This window comes from Paramormyrops kingsleyae, chromosome 14 (genome assembly GCF_048594095.1).
Source record: "Paramormyrops kingsleyae isolate MSU_618 chromosome 14, PKINGS_0.4, whole genome shotgun sequence".
NCBI classification, from domain to species: domain Eukaryota; kingdom Metazoa; phylum Chordata; class Actinopteri; order Osteoglossiformes; family Mormyridae; genus Paramormyrops; species Paramormyrops kingsleyae.
The window spans coordinates 10,584,334-10,606,020 of NC_132810.1; the positions used below are offsets into that span (position 1 = coordinate 10,584,334).

Consider the following 21,687-nt stretch of genomic DNA (forward strand, 5'->3'; position numbering starts at 1 on the left):
GAAATGGGAGGATCGGTGTAGAGGAAATGGCAGGAGGAAATATTCAGGGAATGACACATGAAAGACCGCATTTTAGAAAAGGTAGGAACTTAAGAGTAAACTTTAACAGGAGCGACCTTTTCCTGAGATTTTGAGAAAAATTGTTCTGCAGCTCAGGGGATGGGATGGGGGAGGTATTTCTCAAATTTTGTGTGAGGAGTTTTCCTGCATGGAAGCTGGTGTCACTGTCACTGTCACATTGTAAAAGCAGGGCAACCATCTCCATAGCCCCAAGTCGCTGGAGTCTGTTTGAGAGAGCAGAGGATGGCTGGCCCAAAGACAGACCAGCCAAACAAATGGCACAAGGATTTACTGGAACAAAAATATTGCCCATAATGCCTGTAAAAAAACATTCAAAGCTATCATTAATCATCTTCTCACTGCAGTGTTGAAACAGCATGTCGTTCAAAACCATACCAGCCCAGGATGCCTAGAATGGTACAGAAACCCCTATCAAATACTCAATAATGACTAAATATTCATTAGGAGGCACAGCACAAAACTATAGCACTTTGTTATATAGATGTTGCTTTGAAATGAAGGGCTGTCCCTCATAGCTGAAAATATCTGACAGGATGCAACTTTACCCTAGGAGTGGGACTGCCTTCAGCTGAATGCCCTGCCATACCCAGCCATCTTAGTATATTCTAGGCTGGAGATGTTTGTTGCACAAAAGCAACACGAAAGAGACCTTCAGCTGACAAACGGGGAAGCAGAAAAGGGCAATAACAGCCACGAACTGGTTACCTGCTGTCACCCACACAGTTATCTTAAGAATATGACTGCAGCCGTGTTTAGCGAAGCAAAACCTGCTGGAAAACTGAGGGAGATGAGCAATTGCTCAGTGGCTTATGGCTTGAGTAATGGCTTGCAACAATGCACCAGAGAGAAAATAATCCCTGGAAGGGTTTGGGGGTGGGGGGTGTTGTGTGCAACAACATGCAGGCAAGACGAGCCCAGCCAACAAAAGACCACAAAACAGGCGCGTCTCTCCGGTGCATTGTAGCGAGTCATTATTCAAACAGACAGATAGTAATTAAAAATACAACAGCTGCAATCGACAAGGAAGCACTGGAACTGTGGGTCAGAAACCGACAGTGCTGTCACACCACTGAAATAAACTGAGCCTTGTACAGCAGAGGGCAACAGAGAGTTTTCTCCTCTTCCCTCTCTAAGCTACTCAGTCGTCCTGATATGAAAGCTGGTCTTTGGCCCCATGATAGTTGTATTGGGGGGCATTTAGATCATCAAGGAACACAGACCGTCCCACTGGGTGAGAGATGGACACGTCTTGGCCGTAACACATCACCTGATGCTAACTGTGTGATCCGAAGTGAGAGTGAGAGCATTACCTATGATTGGGAAGGTGGTGGACAGATCCATTCATCACTCATGCTTCTAATATCCGTAGCAGTCTCTCTCACTCAGTTTTGACAGTTATGTCACTTGGAGACACCAAACAGCCTTGGAAGTATCTGAAAACAGAAGGGGTAACAGGAGAAGAGGCCTCTCCCTGTGGAATACCAAAACGGGTCATTCTCTCCAGGCCATCTTGTTACTCAACAGAGCCACAGTTGAGTTGCAGTCTTGTCAAGAATCTTAATCAACTTCAGGCAATGCGTTTCTCTAGGGATGGAATGATGGAATGTAACGTAGTAGAAAATCAAAGATGATTTTATAATATTTATTTCCATAGCAACCATTTTATACCTTCACCTTACTGATCTGGCCTCTGTGAACTGGAAAGTTGAATGTGATGTGATTTAACTTTAAGTATCCTTGCGTCTACATTCTAACGTTGCTGGAAAAATGAGTTACCATAGCGATCTGATTCATACTGTATGAACAATATGCAACGGCCTTTAGAAGTTAGCGGTTCTCAATACTAACCTTTTATACATTCATATTCTATGAATTCAGAATAAGACCATGGTACAGACTTGGAGACAAAGCAACAAAATGCTTCCCTATAGAGTACCATTCCAAAGGCCTTCTATTATCTCTGGGAGTACAGTTTCATCTGGGGAGCTAATAATCACCATCACTGTACTAAGTCGGATCCACACACCCTCAGTGACTTATGTCCCTCCTCTGGGTACATTCAACCCATAATAACCCTGGTCACACTGGGAAGGATTGGGTTGGGTTAAGGGGGAGTTATAATTAAGAAAGCGCGCTTGTACTTCAGCAAAAGCAAACAGTAATAGAAGTAAAATGCTGCAGGTAACTTTTAGAAGAAATCCTCTATTCACAACAGGAGAAGGACCTTGGCCATGGTGATGATTCAGCTTTGGAAATGACTGCAATTTCAGAGCTGTGGCAGGTGGGCCTCCCTCAGCAACCCCCAACCCACCTTCGAATTAATGTGTAGCCATACAAGTAGATTGGACCAAGCCAGTGATTTAATGCAGGTGGGAGGGCAGCTGCCTGTGTCTGGGGAATATAGAGCCTTTACAGTAAGTGCACTGTGCACCCCCTGTTCTAGAGTGGAAGCTTCCATGCCTCTGCTGGAACTTTTCTATGACGTGTGAATCTGCCTGAAATATTAATGTGAGTGGTGACAGAGAGCAGCCCTGCGTGTTCCCCAGTCGCCTCTGCTGTCCCGGGGCTGGGAGATCATGCAGCCTACGGACAATCTAGACCTGGCTCCGGCTATTCTGTTCACTTCCTAACCAAGGAAGCCACTCTCCAGTGTGCAGGCTGGCTGCTTCACCTCGGACGCTGCATGAATGACAGCCTGGGGCGAGTAATCAGTCGCCCTATTGGATATGAATGTTATCAAGAGCAATTGCTTCTAATTAATTCAGTCAATGTGACAACAAAAAGTATCGTAGTTTTAATTCAAACTGCAAATTCTAAAAATACCACAAAACCCCTGGTATAATTATCAATGTTTCAGCACAGCCATAATTTTAACTTTGCATAATGAGATGATGGGCAGGTGATTAAATCAAAATCAACTAATTTTTAGAGCTCCGTGCAGACCTTGATGTTTGCATTTACCACTTCAACCTGTTTTGGCCATAATCTTCTACATAAGTGCTATTAAACAGTGATATTAAACTTATCTCGAAAACCATCTGCATAAAAGAATTTCAGAGAGACAACTATATATACACAGTGGTTATACTCAGCTTAAGAACATCTCTAGAAGCCAACTTACAGACTAAAAGCTCTACATGTCAAGCCCACTGTTAGCCAGCAGTGTCTTAACAAACCCACCCCCTTCCTGAAATATCCGTCGCTTCTTAAGCTTTCGCAAAGAGCACGCACTGAACACATCACTGAAGCATACTTTGTTTATACCACCCACATTTCTTCTAAATCACGCGAAAGTCCAAACTAAAGAAATCAATGAGAAATCAGTTCCCGTGGAAAGAGATATCAAAATTCTGCAGCTCATGCAAGATATTTGCCAGTGGTTCACAGTCATTTCAAACGCAGAGAAGGAAGGATAGGGTGCCAGGCACCCACCAAATACTGCACTCACACATGCATTCAGTAAATCAGACATGTACAAAAGAAAATCCAAAGCTTACAGAAACAACTGCATGCTTTCTTAAGCTTGCTCCCTCCTTACCGTTTGTTGGCTTTGCATCTCATTTTCACCCAGTCTGGTCACTATACTCCTGTGTGCATTCCTCCTCTCCGAAAAGCGCACATTGTACAAAGCTGGCGCTAGATTCCCAGTAGATTAAACAGCTTTAACTGGCAGTGAACACCTCAGTAGTGAAGAATGCAGGAGAGGGAGAAAGAGAGAGAGGGGCAGACGGGGAGAGAGAGAGAGGAAGAGGGAGGGAGGGAGGGAGGGAGAGCATGAGAGAGCAGGAGAGGAGAGAGAGCCAGAGAACGATAAAGGGAAGGGGAATCGGCACAGAAGGATAGTAAAAGGTAGCAGCTTACCTCACATTCTGCATCTCACCATCGGACGCCTGAAAGGAATCAAGAGAAACAAGATGGATCAAGAAGAAGGATCATCCTCAGATATGCTGAGCAATGGAGCTGATCTTCAGCAAGGCGCTGTTGGACAAAGTGCTTCACACGGGCAGCAGTAAACAAACCTACATCTGCATTACTGGGGGGGTGGGGGGGGGATTGACAGATTAAGTGGCACAAAAAATTGCAGCAGGCTGCAGAGAGTGGTATACCCCAGGGCAGGTACTGAGTCAGTATCTGTACTGAATGGGGGGTGCGGTGGGGGGGGGGGGAGCAAGCAGCAATGCATGACAGGTGACAGGTAAACCAATCTGCTGAATTTCACACGGGAGGTGGTTTACTCTGAATGCTTGTGCAAGAGTGACATTTTATATGTTTTGTTTTTGATAAACATAATTTGTGGGGGGATGGGGTGGGGCAGACATTTGCAAGGGATATTTTTCATCCAGAAGATAAAATGATCATTTTACATAGTTTAATGTTGATGACAGTTTTAAGTCTTGGGTGAAAGCTTAATCATTAAGAACAAAGTATGCAATGACCATAAGGACACAATTAAGAAATCACAAAGTGAGGCAATCAGTTGACAACCAAACACTAGGATCTTGTAGAAGGTAGAATTAAAGCCATTTTCCGTCATTAATTACACGTGACAACCATAGATGGGCCACGACTTACTTACTGTACCTACAGTGAAGACACTGTTACTGGCACACAGAAGCAAGCATGACAAATAACACGCATCTGCAACAACTTTCTTTTGGGGGGGGGGGGGGGCTGGGGGAGAACATACTCATTGTGCAGTTTGTTACATTGCAATAGGCTCTGTAGTTATTCAATGGTCAAAATTTGTGTACTCACTACAATAATAATGATGAATTATTATTATTATTATCGCTATTATTATTAATTATGCATTGTATTCACAAAGCACTTTTCAGCAACACTTTCTATGAAAGCCACGTCAATAACAATTTATGAACACATTCATTACAAGTCAATTTTATTTCCACGGTCCCTTCCCAAAGCCCCCAGTGAGCAAGCCAGAGGCAACAATACGTTATAATGCATTCACATTATAAATAACGGCATAAATAAAAAGGCATAACATATTTTAGCCATATATATTATACTCTATGAATGCTTTATTCATAATACACTACATTATAAAGACTGGTATAAGAATTAAGAAAGTCCTGTATTGAATTATGAAGGTATCTATAATGCATTATAGATGAGAGCTGCATAAAGCACTTATAATGCATAATACACGTGTTATGCCTTTTTACCAATATTTAAAGCTATGTTTATAATGCTTTATGCTTTTACAGGGAAAGAAAACCTAGGGTGCTGTGTGACCAGATCTGAACACGGGGTCAGCTGCATGTCTGAGCCTAAGGATTGTTCGTCAGCAGTCTTCATACTGTACTACTTTGGAATTCTATACGATGCTTTACTATGGTGACCAACCAATGGCATTGTGAATTCTGAAAGGAATTTCTTGGGATTAATTCACAGCAGAGCAGCTCCATTCATGTGTTGAGCGCTGCTGTAAAAGGAAAATTGTTAAGGTGTTCCAAAGTCTAGAAACAAAGCGGTAGTGCCGAGTGGCTCAATGGACTCTGTGCACATGATTGGAAGGTTGTTGGTTTGAGCCCTGGCCCTGGCAGAACAGTCACATATCCATGGGCCCTTGAGCAACGCCCTTAACCCCCAGCTCCAGAGACACTGCACAATGGTTGACCCTGCACTGTAACCATCCAGCTTTGAAGAGCAAGATGCGGTAGGCGAAGAGACACTATAAACCTGTACTTGTGCAATGGCCAATAAATGATTATTACGAATGTGTTCATAGATTGTTATAGACGCGGCATTCTTAGGAAGTTATCCACTTTTCATTAGACCAAAATGTCAAAGTGCTAACATGTAGATAAGATAAACGATAAACAACAAGACAGTAAAGACACCAAATATGCAAAAAAACAAAAAATCTGATAAATCACATATCAAGTTTCCAGACAATAATACCATTAGGAATAAGATACAGGAGTTACAGAACAGACAGTGTGTATTGGTGCAATACCATCCTTATATATGGCACCACCTTCAGGTGGAAACAGGAGAGTTGAAGTGCATTTAATTCTGCAGTGTGTTGGCCAGCTGTGGTTTTATGTTTTTTGGATGCAGTCTGGGTTGGTACTGAAACATCCCTTTCAGACAGCTTCCTCTTGCGCCCCCCTGTGCTATTGCTCTGCTAAAGTTCAACACTATTGGCCAGTGTTTCAGTTTCATTCTCCGACTCCTGTACATCTACAAATTGTTGTTAGTAGTTCTTGGGCAGCTCCTGCTCTAATGCTGCTTACTCTTGTACCTGGGCATTCACTAGAAGCTCAGTCTAGCTGTACTTATGCATAGGTGACTCCTTGACAGCATGAATGTTTGGATCGTGGTATTTACTCATTTGTTCTTCTCTTTGGACAAAAGCGTCTGCCTAATATGTAAATGTAAAAATGTGCTGTGCCTAAATATCATTACTTCCTCAAAAGTCCTAATGCTGTTGCAGCCTCTGCAATCTGGAACGTGACTCTAAGTGAGCAGTCTCCTCAATGAGGGAGAGAGGCTATACTATTCTAAGGTCTATTCTGTGTCCCCGCCCCCCATTTCCAGGACCACTCCACGGTGGGGTGAGACACTGTGGTGAAACGGCCAAGTCAAAGTAGAGGGTGATTCCTGAGTTTTGGTAAGGGAAGTCACTCCACAGACAACAGTCACTCTCTTTCTCTATAGACAGAGATTTTAATTAGTTTATTATTTTGCCTTCTTTTTGTCAAGGAGCCATGTGAGGACAGAGTTGACAAAGATTTAATTTTCTACAAAAAATGTTACAAAAAATGTGCACGCTCTCAATTTGCTGCCACATTAAAAATGGCAGTTGACCTTAATAAGTCTGTATATGTGTCACATTATCTTTTTCTGAAATGTCACAAAAGGCAAATGAAACTGGTAATCACTTGTCTAGTTTGTCATTATGAGTCAAGACTGTACTTCTTGTAGATAGCTGTATAATTTACATTATTCCCAAACTCCATTGGCATCAACTGGTAACATTGGCCATACAGGTACTGGGGTACAGCACCCCGCCAAACATGTCTTTACAACATTACAGTTCCCCTGTTCCTAGACAGTCACTTCTACCAAAGTCCCAGTTAAGAATTCTGGAAAAAAAATGTCGCAATGTGAATTGCAAATAGGAAACTGACAATGACAGTGTTGGGTGTGAGACACAACTGTAAGCAAACAGTTCCTGGAACACAAGGAAGGAAACTCCCAAACTGAGGACAAATTTGTGTGACTTTCCCTGACTCCACTTGACAAAACTGCCGATGAACCTGCAGTTCAAGCACCAAAGGAGGGGAGTATGGCATAACGAGCTGTCTGAGACTGCAGCAGCCTTGACGTGGAGGAGAGTTACACATCGACCCTAAAGGGCACGACACTATAGAAACGCTGATCACATGCAACTGGAGCAGATGGTAAGGTCTGAGCCGAGGCAGTCACACACACCTCATCCTACTGAGACACTCCATTCCAAATCAGGAGCAACATCAACAACATCTAACATCAAACTATAACTGGCAGAAGTAATGTTGTAACTCACAGAAACCGTCGCATTTTGACCAATTCTTTTGTTAACCTGCATAGCTCCTTCATAGTGATTTGGGGGGGGGGGGTACACACCAGAAAAAGAGCCCTGGAACACCACACAGAACCTACCCCAAAGTCTACACCCCATTGTAGCTACTCTACTTGTCATGCCCCGCTCGTCCGATCCTCCCATGTGCCACGCCCCCTCATCTACCCCGTGTGGAATCCCCGTGTTTACCAGCTGTTTCTTGTTGCTGTCATTAGTCTAATGTATTTAAGTCTGCATTAGGTATGTTTTCCCCAGTACGGTCACTAACGTTCGTCCTTTGGTGTATCGTTGTTTTCCTAATTAAAGTTCTTGTTCACCCGATTTCCCGGCTCATGTGCTGCTTCCCCGTTCCGTGCATGAGCAAATGCACAACACTACTCCTGTACCCAAGTAAACTCTGTCTTCCTTCCTCTACTGTCAGTGTCATGCAGTACTGATCTGCTTCGGGTATTCTGCTTCGGGATAACTTCTGAGTCACCTCAAGCCTAACCAGAGAGGCAGTCATTGAAACTTGGACAGATTTAGATTTTATCTATAAACTTATATTTAACAGGCATAAAATATTAAACATTGTTCGTTTCAATATGCTTTCAATTATTCCATTTCTAAGACAGAATTTCTGAATCAGTTAAGAGTTTCCAGTAGATGATGGTAGCACTCACCATGTTGCCCTTTGACTTGGGTAGAGATGTTGATTTGCTGGTACACTTTGAGAAGCCGCTGCTCCAGCTGAAAATGGGGCTTAAGGGCTCCATCCTCTCAAAGTTTTCCCGAGGTAGCTCATTAGAGACTGGAAAGGATCCCATCTCCTTCCCCCTCTTTATGGGACTTGCCTTCCTTTTGTTCCAGGGACTGTTTGCTTCTAGTTGTCTCTCCCACCCAACATTGTCAATGTCAGTTTCCAAGTACAGTTTTGAAGCTGGCTCCTGAAAACTGGGTTCTTCCTGTTTTCTCATGTATTTGTTGTTGTTCAGGACCTTGCAGACAGGAAGGCAGTTGGTCCACTGGGCCATGTTGTTCCACTTTAACTCAGTGCTGACAGGAGTTTCACCCCAGAAGTTGGATGACTCCCTTTGCCGGAACACACCAAAAGCCTCCAGACTGCTTGGGTCCAGCACTCTGCAAGTCACTTCATCCAGAAACTGGGAGAACTTCAGTTTGGCTTTGATCTTCTGCTCTAGCTGTGCTGATGTGACAGACGTGTCCTGGCTGGAGGACAGGCTGTGTGAGGAGTCCCTCCTCTCCAGCATCTGTTCAACCCCCTCCTGATGTTTTGGTGGCATGCAGTCACTCTCTCCACCATCGCCAGACTCCTTCAAGCAGTTGGGCTTTGAGTTGGCCAGGCATGCATGGAACTCCTCACTGTGCTTCTTGATAGTGCTGCGCAACAGGCAGGTAGCCCCTGAGCTCCAGCTGTTGGTGTCCCAGCTACTGTCCTCACTGGAGTTGCCCCTGTGCAGGCTTTGACTAGAGCTCCGCAAGCTGGGGCTGGAACTTCTGTGGCTGGCACGGGAGCTCTGAAGGCTGATCATTGAGCTCTGCAAGCTGGGGGATGAGATTCTAGAGGGTGGGCGGTGAGGTGGGTCTTCCTGCCACTTAGAGAACATGGGATAGGATGCACCGGAGGAGCTCTCCTGCTGTCTGGGCACTGATGTGGTTCGAGGCTGGTGGGGGAGGGTGTTACCATTGGTGGCCACCCCCCTGTCCACTCCTGTCGATCTATATTGCATTTTGGAACTGGGAGATTCCAGTGGTGGACAGTCTGGAGTGCTAAATGTACCATGATTTATGGGGAACTGTCAATGTCAAGCAACCCTATGCCCTTGTCCCAGCTCCACGCTCATCCAGATATTGTGTGGTCCCCTCCTTCCTGTGTAGCTGACACACTTTCTCCTGGAAACTATAGACAATATGTCACTCTCAGCAGCAGCACAAATGCAAAAGATTTACTTCTGCACAGAGTAAATTTACAAATAAATGTTACAAATATATTATAGTAAATTTACAAATAGTCTTTGAAAATATATTATACTGTACATTTATCAACAGGCTGCATTTGTGATATTGTTAATTAGCTGGTGTATTGATGAGGTATGACAACGTAGCAAAGCAAGCCTTCCAGGTCAGTGGCTACATAGTGCTGAGCATTGACTACTGACATTTGAGAGATGTGGGTGACGGGGTAGAATTAAAGTACCATAAATCAATAGTTCATAATGGAACTCTGTATTTTACAACAATATCTTATGTTATGTGCAAAAAAAATACTTGTATTGACATATTTTACTCTAAACCGTCAACTAGGCTGAATGAGCAGCACTTTGATAGCATGTTGGGATAATTACAGTTGTCTAAGTAGAACTGGAATAAATCAGTGGTGTTCAGATTAAATCAAACTTTGCAGACCTTAAGACAATATATTAGCAGGTCTATCCATCATGGAGGACACAGCTAAACAGCGACCATCCCCTGCACGGTAACTCAGATTCCTAAAGGACAGTGTTCCACTTAGCTATTCTGCTCAAAATACAATGTGTGTAGGCTTTTTTGATGCCGCGGACAGTTTTCCCATGTAAAACACTTTTATGCAAACTGTCAATGCTTCCTTTGTTTGCTGACATTTTTTTAATTCATTGTGCCGTCTGCTAACTGCTACAAGGAGTTGAGCTTGGCTACCATACTGTAGCATCGCCGGGGCGCTTGTCCCAGCATGCCCTGCGTGCAGTTATAAATAGTCCTTGTATTGTTGTTATTATTGTTAATGGTTATATTTCCCTATTGTCAATGCGTGTTTGCCCGTGTCTTGTGTGTATCGGGTCCGATCCTCATGTGTAATTAGCTTACATAAATCTCCCACCGTGTGTGTATCTTACAGTTCATCTTCTGACAACCTTGTGTTTCTTACGTGTAATCGGTTCGGTGCTCGTCGGGTGCCTGATGTGGTCCGTTTCAGGACTACCAATAAATAGCGTGTTCTCCCCGGTAAGCAAGTCTCCGTCTCTTTCTCTGCTCCCGCGATGCCTCGGTCCGCCCGACGCCACAATACTTTATAACTCATATTGGTTTTGAATTCATTTACCTCAATTGCTTACTTGGATTTCAAAGGTGATTTTAGTGGAATAAATGAAAGTAGCACAGCTACTGACCTGAGGTAGGACCAGGGTGCGGCTGCAAGTACCTTCAGGTTCCCAGCTGCCAGCCAGCAGAGTGAGATGTTCACAGCTTCTCAAACTCATGATAGCTACCCTGCCTGTAGGGCATCAGGTCCAGTGTGGGTGTGTGGAAGGCAACTGAGTCTAATATACAGCAAGAAATTATTAGATTAGGGGAGGAATCAACACTTCACCATGCCACCTGAAAAAAAGACAGAAATATACCCAGTGGTGAAATGAACTTTAACTGTATTTTTGTTTACAATCTCTCTATTTTTCCAGATTCTTCCACCCATGGATATTTTTGAAACAGCCAGGGTTCATTGGTTGTTATTACTGTTAACTTGGGCTCTGCGTATCATGGCCTTGCTGCCATGGCAACTGAGACACTGCAAAGGTCACTCAGCCAGGCCAAGCACATCCCAAAGGGACATTTATGGTCTCTGCTCGACCTGGTTTGCAAGGTCTTTTTGGACAAAAAAAAAGCAGGATGAGTAAAGATTGCTGCCACATCAGACTTAACCAACATGCGTCTCAACTTAATCTATGAAGTCAAGCAACATGCCAATATGACCATCAGTGCTCTAGAAAAACATCCTGGCCTTAGATTCATCTCTCTTTTTTATGAGCTCTGGAACAAACAGTGAAAATCATGCAAGACACTCATTAATTTTCTGTATTTTAATAAAGACATAATGAGATATGATGTAATTGGGGATATGAAATTAGAAAATATTGATTTCTATTATGCATGGAAATTTATTTAATTGCTCCTTTTGTCAGCCTTGAAAATCCTTGGAAGTTTTGCTTGGCAGAAGTAGTTTCGTCATAACAGGCTATGGGGCAAGAAAGGGTTAAATTACAGAGTTTAAAGCACTTGACTGTCTGACTTTGTGTTATTATAGAAGCATTTACCAAGCAACAAAAACAGAAGTCTTCAAATACATTTCTATTTGCAATTGTTAATTTTATTCATTCACAGTTGCATTTCCATGGCTTATATCCTGGAAATGTAGGCCGATAGTAACATTTGAAAAATTTGAGAGTAACAGAAAGGTGTCCTTGTGACATAGGATCCTATTATTGTACTTTTCAAAGGGACAGGGAGGCCTGAATCTGTTAAAAATCCTTCTTAAATGGTCAGATGTGTAATGTAGCGTATATCTGCTGCATCAGGTCACTTTCATCCTCGTGCCAAGCAGCACCTGGCCCCTCCAGAAAAGGTCTCTTTCCAAACAATCCCATCTTAAGTTAGACCTACAGTAGGGGAAACATTAATGTTGATTCACAGCTCTTGGATATGCACCGTTACGTATAACAGATTCCTAGAAAACCATGATTACAATGTGATGAATCATTTCAAGAGAACATATGGGAGAAGGAAAAAGTGTTTATGATTTTAGCAGTTACCATAAAAATGACACAGCAATTAATATGACTTAACATGCATTATAAATCAACTGCTGAATCGCTAATAGATTGCTACAGGAGCACAAGAGAATATTTCAACCATTACGTTTCAAATACTTTCTATACCTATTCAAAAGTGACTTAAATGATCGATACGTCACAGAATACAGATTATAGATTACTGTAGTACAGCAAATACATGCCCTAAGACAACAGAGTCAATCGTATATGTATATGTGGATATTTGGCTTAGAATGGGGGGGCCACACATGATCTTCTCACAATCACCATCATCATCATCATCATCATCGTTGTCAACTCTTCACAATAAATAATTTATTGCCTCTCTTTGCTTAGGTGAATGAGAGACAGTTTTTTAAGGCCCATGTTTTCAATGACCATTACAGAAATTGAAATTTTCTTTTGGGTGGGAGGGGAGCTGGTGAATCAGGGACAGATGAGCAACATTTAACTTCTAAGTGTCAGGACAGGCAGAGAAGCACGTACTCCACTGTTCCTTAACGCAAAGATGAACATTTTTCCTGTCCATGTACCGTACATAACGTAGCGAATGTTACTGCCGTGCTTGGAACCGCTCAGTTGTCACTCCCAATTAATAAGAGCGCTGCAACGACAGGCTCCTCGGGCATTTTCACGGAGGGGAGCGGGCGAGCAGTTAGACCCCATGCATCCCTCTGGCGCAGAATCAATGACATTCGCCAGCAAAACATCATCCACTGGGACTGGGGAGCAATTACAAAGTGCATTTTAATTCTGCTGAAGCCTTGTTCATGACACATTGTGCTGAATTCCCATATCAGAAACAGCCACCTTTGAATTTTTTGGGGCAATAGGGGATGTTCGGACAACAGCAGCAATGATGTCCAAGGGGAATTTAATAATTCACAGCTTAAATTAGGGCTTGTCAATTCGTGAGACGGGATTCATATGCAGTCTGGTGGAGAACCACTACATTATTTATGGGGTGTTTATAGATTTCCGGATTGTTCGCACATCAAGCTAAGGTGCCTCTCTAGAACCCCTGCAGCAGAGGGTCTTTACCAGGTTTAAGGCAGAGTAATCCTACACATTAACGGTCACCTTCGGAAGACGTCCGCTGATGTGAAGCCGCAGTGACCGGGACAGACAGAGTCGGTTCTTCCCTGCCGTCTCAATGGAAGTCATCCGGGCTGCTTCTGAAAAGCCGCGCTGACATGGCGCTGGGTCTCGGAGCTGCTCCTCTGCCAGGTGCCCAGATGGCTCCCCTGCTCTCCAGCCACATGCTCCACTGGCACAAACTCCCGCTCCTCCTGTTCGGCTAGAGTGCCCACCGCCTGACCTTGCCACGTCTGCGGGGGTGGCGAACCACGGACCAGCTCACAAAAGCACAGGACAGCGCTTTTCGTGATGATGCACCCCTATTCCTTGCACAATCAAATCTAAATGTGTTTGTATTGCTGAGAATGATATTGAGAGAGTATTAACATGCCCCTTTTCGTAAGAGGAGCAGGGTTACGGTGACCTGGCACTGGTCTTTACTGTGGTAGAGAATTAACATAATCTGATGCCTATTATGAAAAGCTTTGTTTGTAGTGTTGCCACGGCACTGCCTCCCTAATGACGTTATTTATACAATCGTGCGAATGTAGTTTGTAATTGAAAGCAGATTCTAATTGAATGACATTAATGCTCTGATATTCATAATATGGGAAAAGGCCTGACAGAGGAAACACATAAAAGCAATCCTCACCATCACTTTCTCTTCATCACTGTTTGCATATTGGGAGTTATTGTGTAGCCTGTAACCCTGAATAGGACAGGCAGTTGCAGACAATGGATGGATTTATTGTATACCATTGCTTTTTTTTTTTAAGCAAAATTCTCGATATCTTGAAACAACACTGCTATCTGCCCTAAAGCCTTTTGTTGCCTGGTGGCTCCTGACTCAAACAACTTTCCGCTAAGGTTTGGATAACAAGGCTTCTCTACTTCTGAAACTTTCAGAACAAGACTCCTCCCAGCAGCCTCAGCATTATAGATGGTCCATAGTCAGCAAGAGGCCAAAGACACATCTTGCCCATTGAAATTTCATTCATTCTGTGCTCCAGACTCTGCTAGATTATCAATGATGCATTCATCACACTTTCAGCCACAACTATTACACAAAATTAATCAACCAATGACTCTCTCCTCCCCTTTATCTTTCCTCTCATTGCACACACCGGCAGGAGTATATTTCGAGGACCAAATGCTTTAGATCAGTGTTTCCCAATCAAGTCTTCAGGGACCCACAGGCAGTTCGACATTTTTGCTCCCTCCCAGCTCCTTGCCAGGCAGTCCACATTTTTGCTCCCCCTGAGCTCCCTGCCATGCAGTCCACATTTTTGCTCCCTCCCAGCACCCTGCCATGCAGTCCACACTTTTGCTCCCGCTGAGCTCCCTGCCAGGCAGTCCACATTTTTGCGCCCTCCCAGCTCCCTGCAAGGCAGTATACATTTTTGCTTGCTCTTGGGAAGCAGGAGGGAGCAAAAACATTGACTGTCTCTGGGTCCCCAACAACTGGATTGGGAAACACTGCTTTAGATTATTGGAGGTCTTTATTGCTAATGCATGTTAAGAAACTATTATCACTGCATCTGTCACACTTACTTTGCCAATAGACAGTGATAGAGCTTGTCAGCATGAAACTCCCTTCGCTCCCCTAGTGCGTACATTTTATAAATGGATTAATCACGTTTTAAGGTCTTCCACCAGACAAAGGCCATAATTCTTACTAAGAGCCGCTGTGTGTGTGGGGAATCTTAAGTAGCAGTGCCTGGGCTTTAAGTGAGAAAGTGGCAGGACAGAGCGCACTCTTCCCATCGTTTCCATTATGGTGTATTAAATCGAAACAGATGGTGTTGGGTGGATGATGACCTTAAACAAGGTATTCATCATAAACAAGAAATAAATCAAATAACTGGTTGATGCCAGCAAGGTATCAGTCTGGTATACAGAGATGAAATTAGATCTGTTAATCCTGAAAACCTTGAAGGCCATGACATCATATTGCATATTATTGGGTGTGACACATTGGTTTTGAAATGCATCTTAGGTATTCAGATTGCAAGTGGACAGACTACATACAAGTATAAAAGACCACCAAAATGCATTGTGATCACTTGCTGAGGTGGTCTGGGACGCATTTGACCACATATCTTTTGTAGTGTAAACGCTAATGCATCTTGGATGCATCCGCAAAAAGGACTTCAATAGCCGTAACAAAATCTGAAACAAAATAAACAAAATAGCAGCAACAAAATCTGAACTCAAGTGGTCAGGTGGGCTTGGAGACGCATGATACACACAGCGGTAAATGGCGAAGTGTCTCAGCTGTCTACTTATGATCTGATCGCCCGAGACTGTTTTAAAACGAAGTGCAAAAAGGGCCATTGAAACAGTGAAGTGCGGAGACACGTTCTCACATATTCCTCCCTTTCTCTGGTGCTGACAAATTGTAGTTATGCATTAAGATCAATTAACGTAGCCACGGACACCACACTTAGAAAACTGTGAAACTGGGTCTCCCAAGCAGCTCGCGCTGTAAAGCTGCCTGAACGCCTACAGATCAGATGGCAGCTGCTAATGGAGGCTAAGCTGTCCTCTGCCAGTGACCAGGAGTTACAAGTGGCAGTGGTGCATACTTGGGAACATAACAGTGCAGATTTGGCAGGACGCATCAATTACTCCGACAGGTCTGTTGCTGGCTATTAGCAAGTCATGTGATACACCTTCTGCTGGCTCTCTTACATGACATTTTATAATTACAAATTATTGAATGAGAAAAAAAAAGAAAAAAAAACTTGGATCCCAGCACTGGGAATGTAAGCTAAACTAAAATCTGTAAAGCAGATGGATAAAGTCCTCCCTGACATTTCCAAAACATGACATGCCCAGCATTGATATTTTAGAATCGACTGACTAATACATCTAATTTGGTCCTTCTGCCTGACTTTTCCCTTGAGTGCCCATTTTGATCCTGGGAGTATTTTTTTTCCAACTTCAGGAACTCTTACTTACTCTGAATTCTTCAAGCATGGAAACATGACACAGATGTGCTACTTCCAAGCTTCACTCAACACTGGCAGACATCTGCTCACATCATACATTCAGGCTGGTGACAGGAGCTGAAATTTGGCTATACTGGGAATCCTATATTTTGGTTGAAATGAAGTGCTTTAAACATTTGACTAAACTTTAAGGATGGGGATTAACCTTTTGTAGAGTAAAGCTCTAACACTTACCACGGATACAAATGTGGGCTATATCAAAGCAATACAAGTCACAACAACATCAGAGACTTGAGGTAAATGTAAAAGGAATCAGCCATATGTTGTTAAAAATGTGTAAGGACACGCTACCCAGCTCCTCTCCTAGGGCTTAGATGTGTTAGGAAGTTTCTGCAGGGCAATGGAGATTCACATAACTCCAATGTGAGATGGACATCCTGCATGTTCTTACATGGGAGGAAGTTAACTACCCTCAACAACTCCTGCTAAATCAAAAGAAAAATGAAGAGATTCTGTAGTTTTCAGGGTTTAAACACAGACTGAGTCCGGCAGAGCACAGCTCCACCTCGTTATGTCCAAATCACACCTTGCCAGAGCCCAGCTCCACCTCCTTATGTCCAAATCGCACCTTGCCAGAGCCCAGCTCCACCTCCTTATGTCCAAATCGCACCTTGCCAGAGCCCAGCTCCACCTCCTTATGTCCAAATCGCACCTTGCCAGAGCCCAGCTCCACCTCCTTATGTTCAAATCGCACCTTGCCAGAGCCCAGCTCCACCTCCTTATGTCCAAATCGCACCTTGCCAGAGCACAGCTCCACCTCCTTATGTCCAAATCGCACCTTGCCAGAGCCCAGCTCCACCTCCTTATGTCCAAATCGCACCATGCCAGAGCCCAGCTCCACCTCCTTATGTCCAAATCGCACCTTGCCAGAGCACAGCTCCGCCTCCTTATGTCCAAATCGCACCTTGCCAGAGCCCAGCTCCACCTCCTTATGTCCAAATCGCACCTTGCCAGAGCCCAGCTCCACCTCCTTATGTCCAAATCGCACCTTGCCAGAGCACAGCTCCACCTCCTTATGTCCAAATCGCACCTTGCCAGAGCCCAGCTCCACCTCCTTATGTCCAAATCGCACCTTGCCAGAGCCCAGCTCCACCTCCTTATGTCCAAATCGCACCTTGCCAGAGCCCAGCTCCACCTCCTTATGTCCAAATCGCACCTTGCCAGAGCCCAGCTCCACCTCCTTATGTCCAAATCGCACCTTGCCAGAGCCCAGCTCCACTTCCTTCAACGTTAACCTTTTTTCTTGATGTCCCAAAATATAGGTAATGATTCAAAGTGAACGGTTTAATAAAAGGTCAGTTTTGCACTATAAATCATGTTTTTTTCCATCAGCTTTAATGTTAATTTTCATTAGTCTCTTTCTCAAGTGGATGACATATTCCTACATAACTCCTTGGTTTCTGTCCCGTTTCTTTGTATTTTTCACTTATTTTCCATACCATACTACTGGCAAAATGTCACTTACTAACTAGACTCTGCTGGAGGTAAGTGGTGTGTAAGAAGTAACATGTGAATTTCAATGCATTTTCACGGGGACATTATGAATGAATAAGCGAGAATATTACTGGGAGTGATAACCCATTTTGATGCATTTCTGAGTTTCATTTATATATTATGTTTTCACAAAATACAGTATCAAATATAATCTAACCACAATACAATAATCATGTCAAATGAAATAATTTTTTGAGCATTTTTCTAGCTATTGCCTTACAGCAGTGGTCTCAAACTCCAGTCCTGGGGGGCCGGAGCCCTGCACATTTTTGTTTCCCCTCATTTAAAACACCTGATTCAACTCCTTGTGCTAATTACCACACAGATCTTGAGCTGAATCACTTGTGATGGAACAGGGAAAGACCTAAGCTATACAGGGCTGCGGCCCCCCAGGACTGGACTTTGAGACCCCTGCCTTAAAGTGACAAACACATGTCGGCAAATGAAAATATGATGACTAATGTACAGAGCAGCTTATTCAGGCCACCCCCCACCCCACCCACCCCCCATATCTGACAGGGCTCGCCTTCCTCTCTGAATGATTTAACCCTGGGTAGTTGTGAAACTCTTTAAGTATACAATACATGGCCTGGCCAGTCGGTCGGTTGGTTGATCTGCCCCCCCCCTCCCCATTTCATATGTAAATCCAGCAGCTGTGCGATGCTGGGCATGTGACTACATAATTGAATAAGAAACCGCTGATTTTGTAAATTACAGATTATAGCATCAAGCTTGACCGGTAATTTTGCTGACTGATCCATTCCAGCATTGAGCTACGGCCCGTGCGGCTTTCAAAACGCACACCTGTGAAAATCATAAATGGCCACTGGATAGTTTTCAAATGCGTCTTTCAAAGAGCAATTTTTCTCAAGAGAAGAAAAAAGCATGACATGCCGTGTGCTTCAGCATTTGCTTTCAATTTCTGAGGACATTCACTAACAGGCTGTCATTCCCCCGCAGAATCTCAATATTGTACAGAAACTACACTGAGCCAGATGCCCTTAAAGAGCACAGAGGGGTAATCTGAGATTTCATGGTAAAATATCGATAGCCTATGTGTAATTCTGGTGCTGTAACACGTGTGTGCAGGCCCCCCAGGCACAAGGGCTGTGGTCTGAGCCTCTGAGTAAGCCAGGAGAAGCAGGCGGTGCAGATGCTGGTGCTCTGGGGCACGTTATGCCCGACTGTGCCCACATCGCGGCGTGCTGACAGGAGCTGCTGCCAGCCAAAAGTCTTCCCAATGGGGAAAACATACATTTGTATTTATGAGCTTTTACCTGCCGAGCCCCAACCAGCACATGCCGTCCACAGTGGCTCCCAATGACGCACAGGTACTGGGGGGCTGGGGAGGGGGGGCGGCGTATTTCTGACTGCTGTACAAGCCCTGGTGACTGCATACCGTGCGTCAGCCTGCTTTGACATGCGTAATGCTGTCTCGTTTTTTAATTTCCCCTTGCTACTAATTACCTCTGGAACAAACGGTGTCTCCCCAGTTCCCTGGTGTCCGCCTCTACGTTTCCATGGCAACCAGTATGAGCGCGCACACACACACACACACACACACACACACGTGCGAGTTGGCAGGGAGGCGGTGGGCTCTGGGAAAAGCAGGTTTGCCACGAAATGCCACGAGGATCCCGAGAGGCTGGCCTGGTCGCCTGGTCACCAGGTTCGGTGTTGGCAGCCATTTCCGAGTTGTACCAAAACATTCCTTTAAGTGTCGCAAGGGCTTTCCTGGGGAGCCCGGTGAGTCTGGGCTGCGACAGCTTCTTATTCGATAAGCCACTGCATCTGCTGTTTTCCCATCTGTGTGCTGGAAGGGGCTGAGACTCAATTGCATTCAACCTGGGACTGTATCAGCACAATAAAGATCTCCATTGACTCTCACTCTGGTGAGGCTACAATGAGGAGGCTTTACACAAACAGGATTTGAACCTACTACCTAAGTGAGTAACTTCCAGACAGGCAGGCAGACAGACAGAGAAGCAGGGGGTGCTGGGGAAATTATTAAATATTAATAAATACACATATGTACCATGCCCGATGCATCACTACACTGCGGCTACTGAAGAAATCTTTTGCCTATCACTGATCCTTGCCCTTTATCTGCCATACAGTGCAAATTGATGTCCTCTGGCCCAGCCACGCAGCACACACCCACAATTCTCCATGCTCCCTGTGATTTGTCCCCACAAGAACACTTCCATAGCTGCTCAGGTCTTTTAAACCCTAAACCAATACTAACACTACAGGTCTATAGGTTTTTCAGCCCTCAAGGGGTCACACTTATTGTTCCAAATTACTAGGGCTTGTACCTAGAGACATTTACTCACAATCACAAAAGGGCACTTCAAGCACAGCATACGTGAAATTTTGCAATTCGGATTAACAGGTGTATTGTTACCCAGTTAGTTTTCAAGCACAACAGTTCCATCTAGTGACCAGATGTTCTTAAAATCCTACAGACATCGCTGCAGATGGATGAGTCACCCAGACACACATCAGCGGTGCCTGCCAGGTAGTCCTGTGAAAATAAGCCAGTTGGCTGGAATTAATACAGGATGTGAGTCAACCAGAAAGCACAAGCCATCCATGTATAGTGTATACATGAGATCTTGGGACTCAAAACACAAACATCAATGAAGGGCTTCTGAATGTCCCAATCTGATGAAATGACAAGCTAATTATTCAGCTATTTATTTAGCACACGTGATTCGACTGCAGCGTAGTATGTTAAGAGGATAGAGTACATTCATCCATCACCAGAAAGGGCTACATGATGATCTGGCTCTTAGTCATCCAACTGTGCTCACCTGACATACACGCGTGTGTGTCCGTGTGTGTGTGTGTGTGTGTGAGTGTGTGTGTGAGTGTGTGAGTGTGTGCGCGTGTGTGTGCGTGCGTAGGACCAGAACTGCATTATTGGTTAAGGGCTGACGGCATGATATGGAGAGAGTATAGAATGGGAATTTTAAATACATTCCGATATGTGTATACATTAAATTGCACAAGGGTCACGCATACATTTGTCCACTAGTTCCCCTCAAAGGTTTCATAAGCTTGTTCTAGTATTATAGGTAACATGTCTAACAGGGAAAGGAATCCGCATCTTCCAAAGTGATAAACTGCATAACATCACCTGGATCTCCTCGTATCTTGGAAATAATTAAAAACACTTAAGACATTTTACTTTTTCTTATAATACACTAACTTTAACATAAAAGTAATATTACCATTTCATGCTTTCTGAATATTGTCCTCATTTTCCAGTTCTGTCTGTACTTGGAAGGTGGCTGTGTGCCCAGCCCCTTTCACTGCTTCTCTATACTGCATATCTCATCTGCTGATAGGACAATGCATCAGAGGAGTGCATGCCCCAAGCCCCTACTGCTTCCTGGCAGGTAAACAGGCCCTTCGAGCCAAAAAAATCTTCATTTTCAGGTACGTCGATGAATCGATTACCCAGTTAGCAGGAAAATGATGAACTGAGAAAGCTGTTTCATTTTCTGGTGTCAACATATTGTGTGAAAAAAGAAAGCATGACAGTCTGCCATCACCTAGCTCACATGTACTGTACATTTAACGAGGACATGGAGCCTGAGAGACGATTCCAGTCATGTTAAACTAGGGCCTGGCTCTCATTCTTTGAACAACAGCATAACAACATTTTTGATTAAGCAATCATGGTGAATGTCAGAGGATGAACTGGCGCTAACAGAGAGGAACAGGGATACAGGCGGTGATGGGAATAAGGCGGCTCAGAAACCACAGTGGGTGGGATTACCGGTAAGTCACCACTGGTTTATTGGCTGCCTTTGGGTTAAAACAGGCTGTATCTGACAGAGCACTGTAA

General features: G+C 44.1%; 2 protein-coding genes across 11 annotated transcripts in view; both read right to left on the reverse strand.

The window, feature by feature from the left end:
* wars1 (tryptophanyl-tRNA synthetase 1) overlaps positions 1–21,687 on the reverse strand; it is a 111,754-nt gene that overhangs the window by 75,990 nt on the left and 14,077 nt on the right. The window lies entirely within an intron of this gene.
* The window catches only part of begain (brain-enriched guanylate kinase-associated), a 206,096-nt gene that overhangs the window by 34,075 nt on the left and 150,334 nt on the right, over positions 1–21,687 (reverse strand). For 8 of the 10 annotated variants that reach the window (XR_011982586.1, XM_072699296.1, XM_072699294.1 and 5 more), the window contains 3 exons: positions 10,816–10,965; positions 8,332–9,569; positions 3,943–3,971 (listed from right to left, as the gene is read on the reverse strand). Coding sequence is in view for 9 of the 10 variants with exons in the window: in XM_072699296.1 (XP_072555397.1) it covers positions 3,943–3,971; positions 8,332–9,399 (1,097 nt within the window). In the remaining variant the exon portion in view is untranslated. Of the gene's footprint in view, positions 1–3,942; positions 3,972–8,331; positions 9,570–10,815; positions 10,966–13,332; positions 13,669–21,687 lie in introns of those variants that run through there. The other 2 variants (XM_023828395.2, XM_072699297.1) reach the window with 2 other exon arrangements.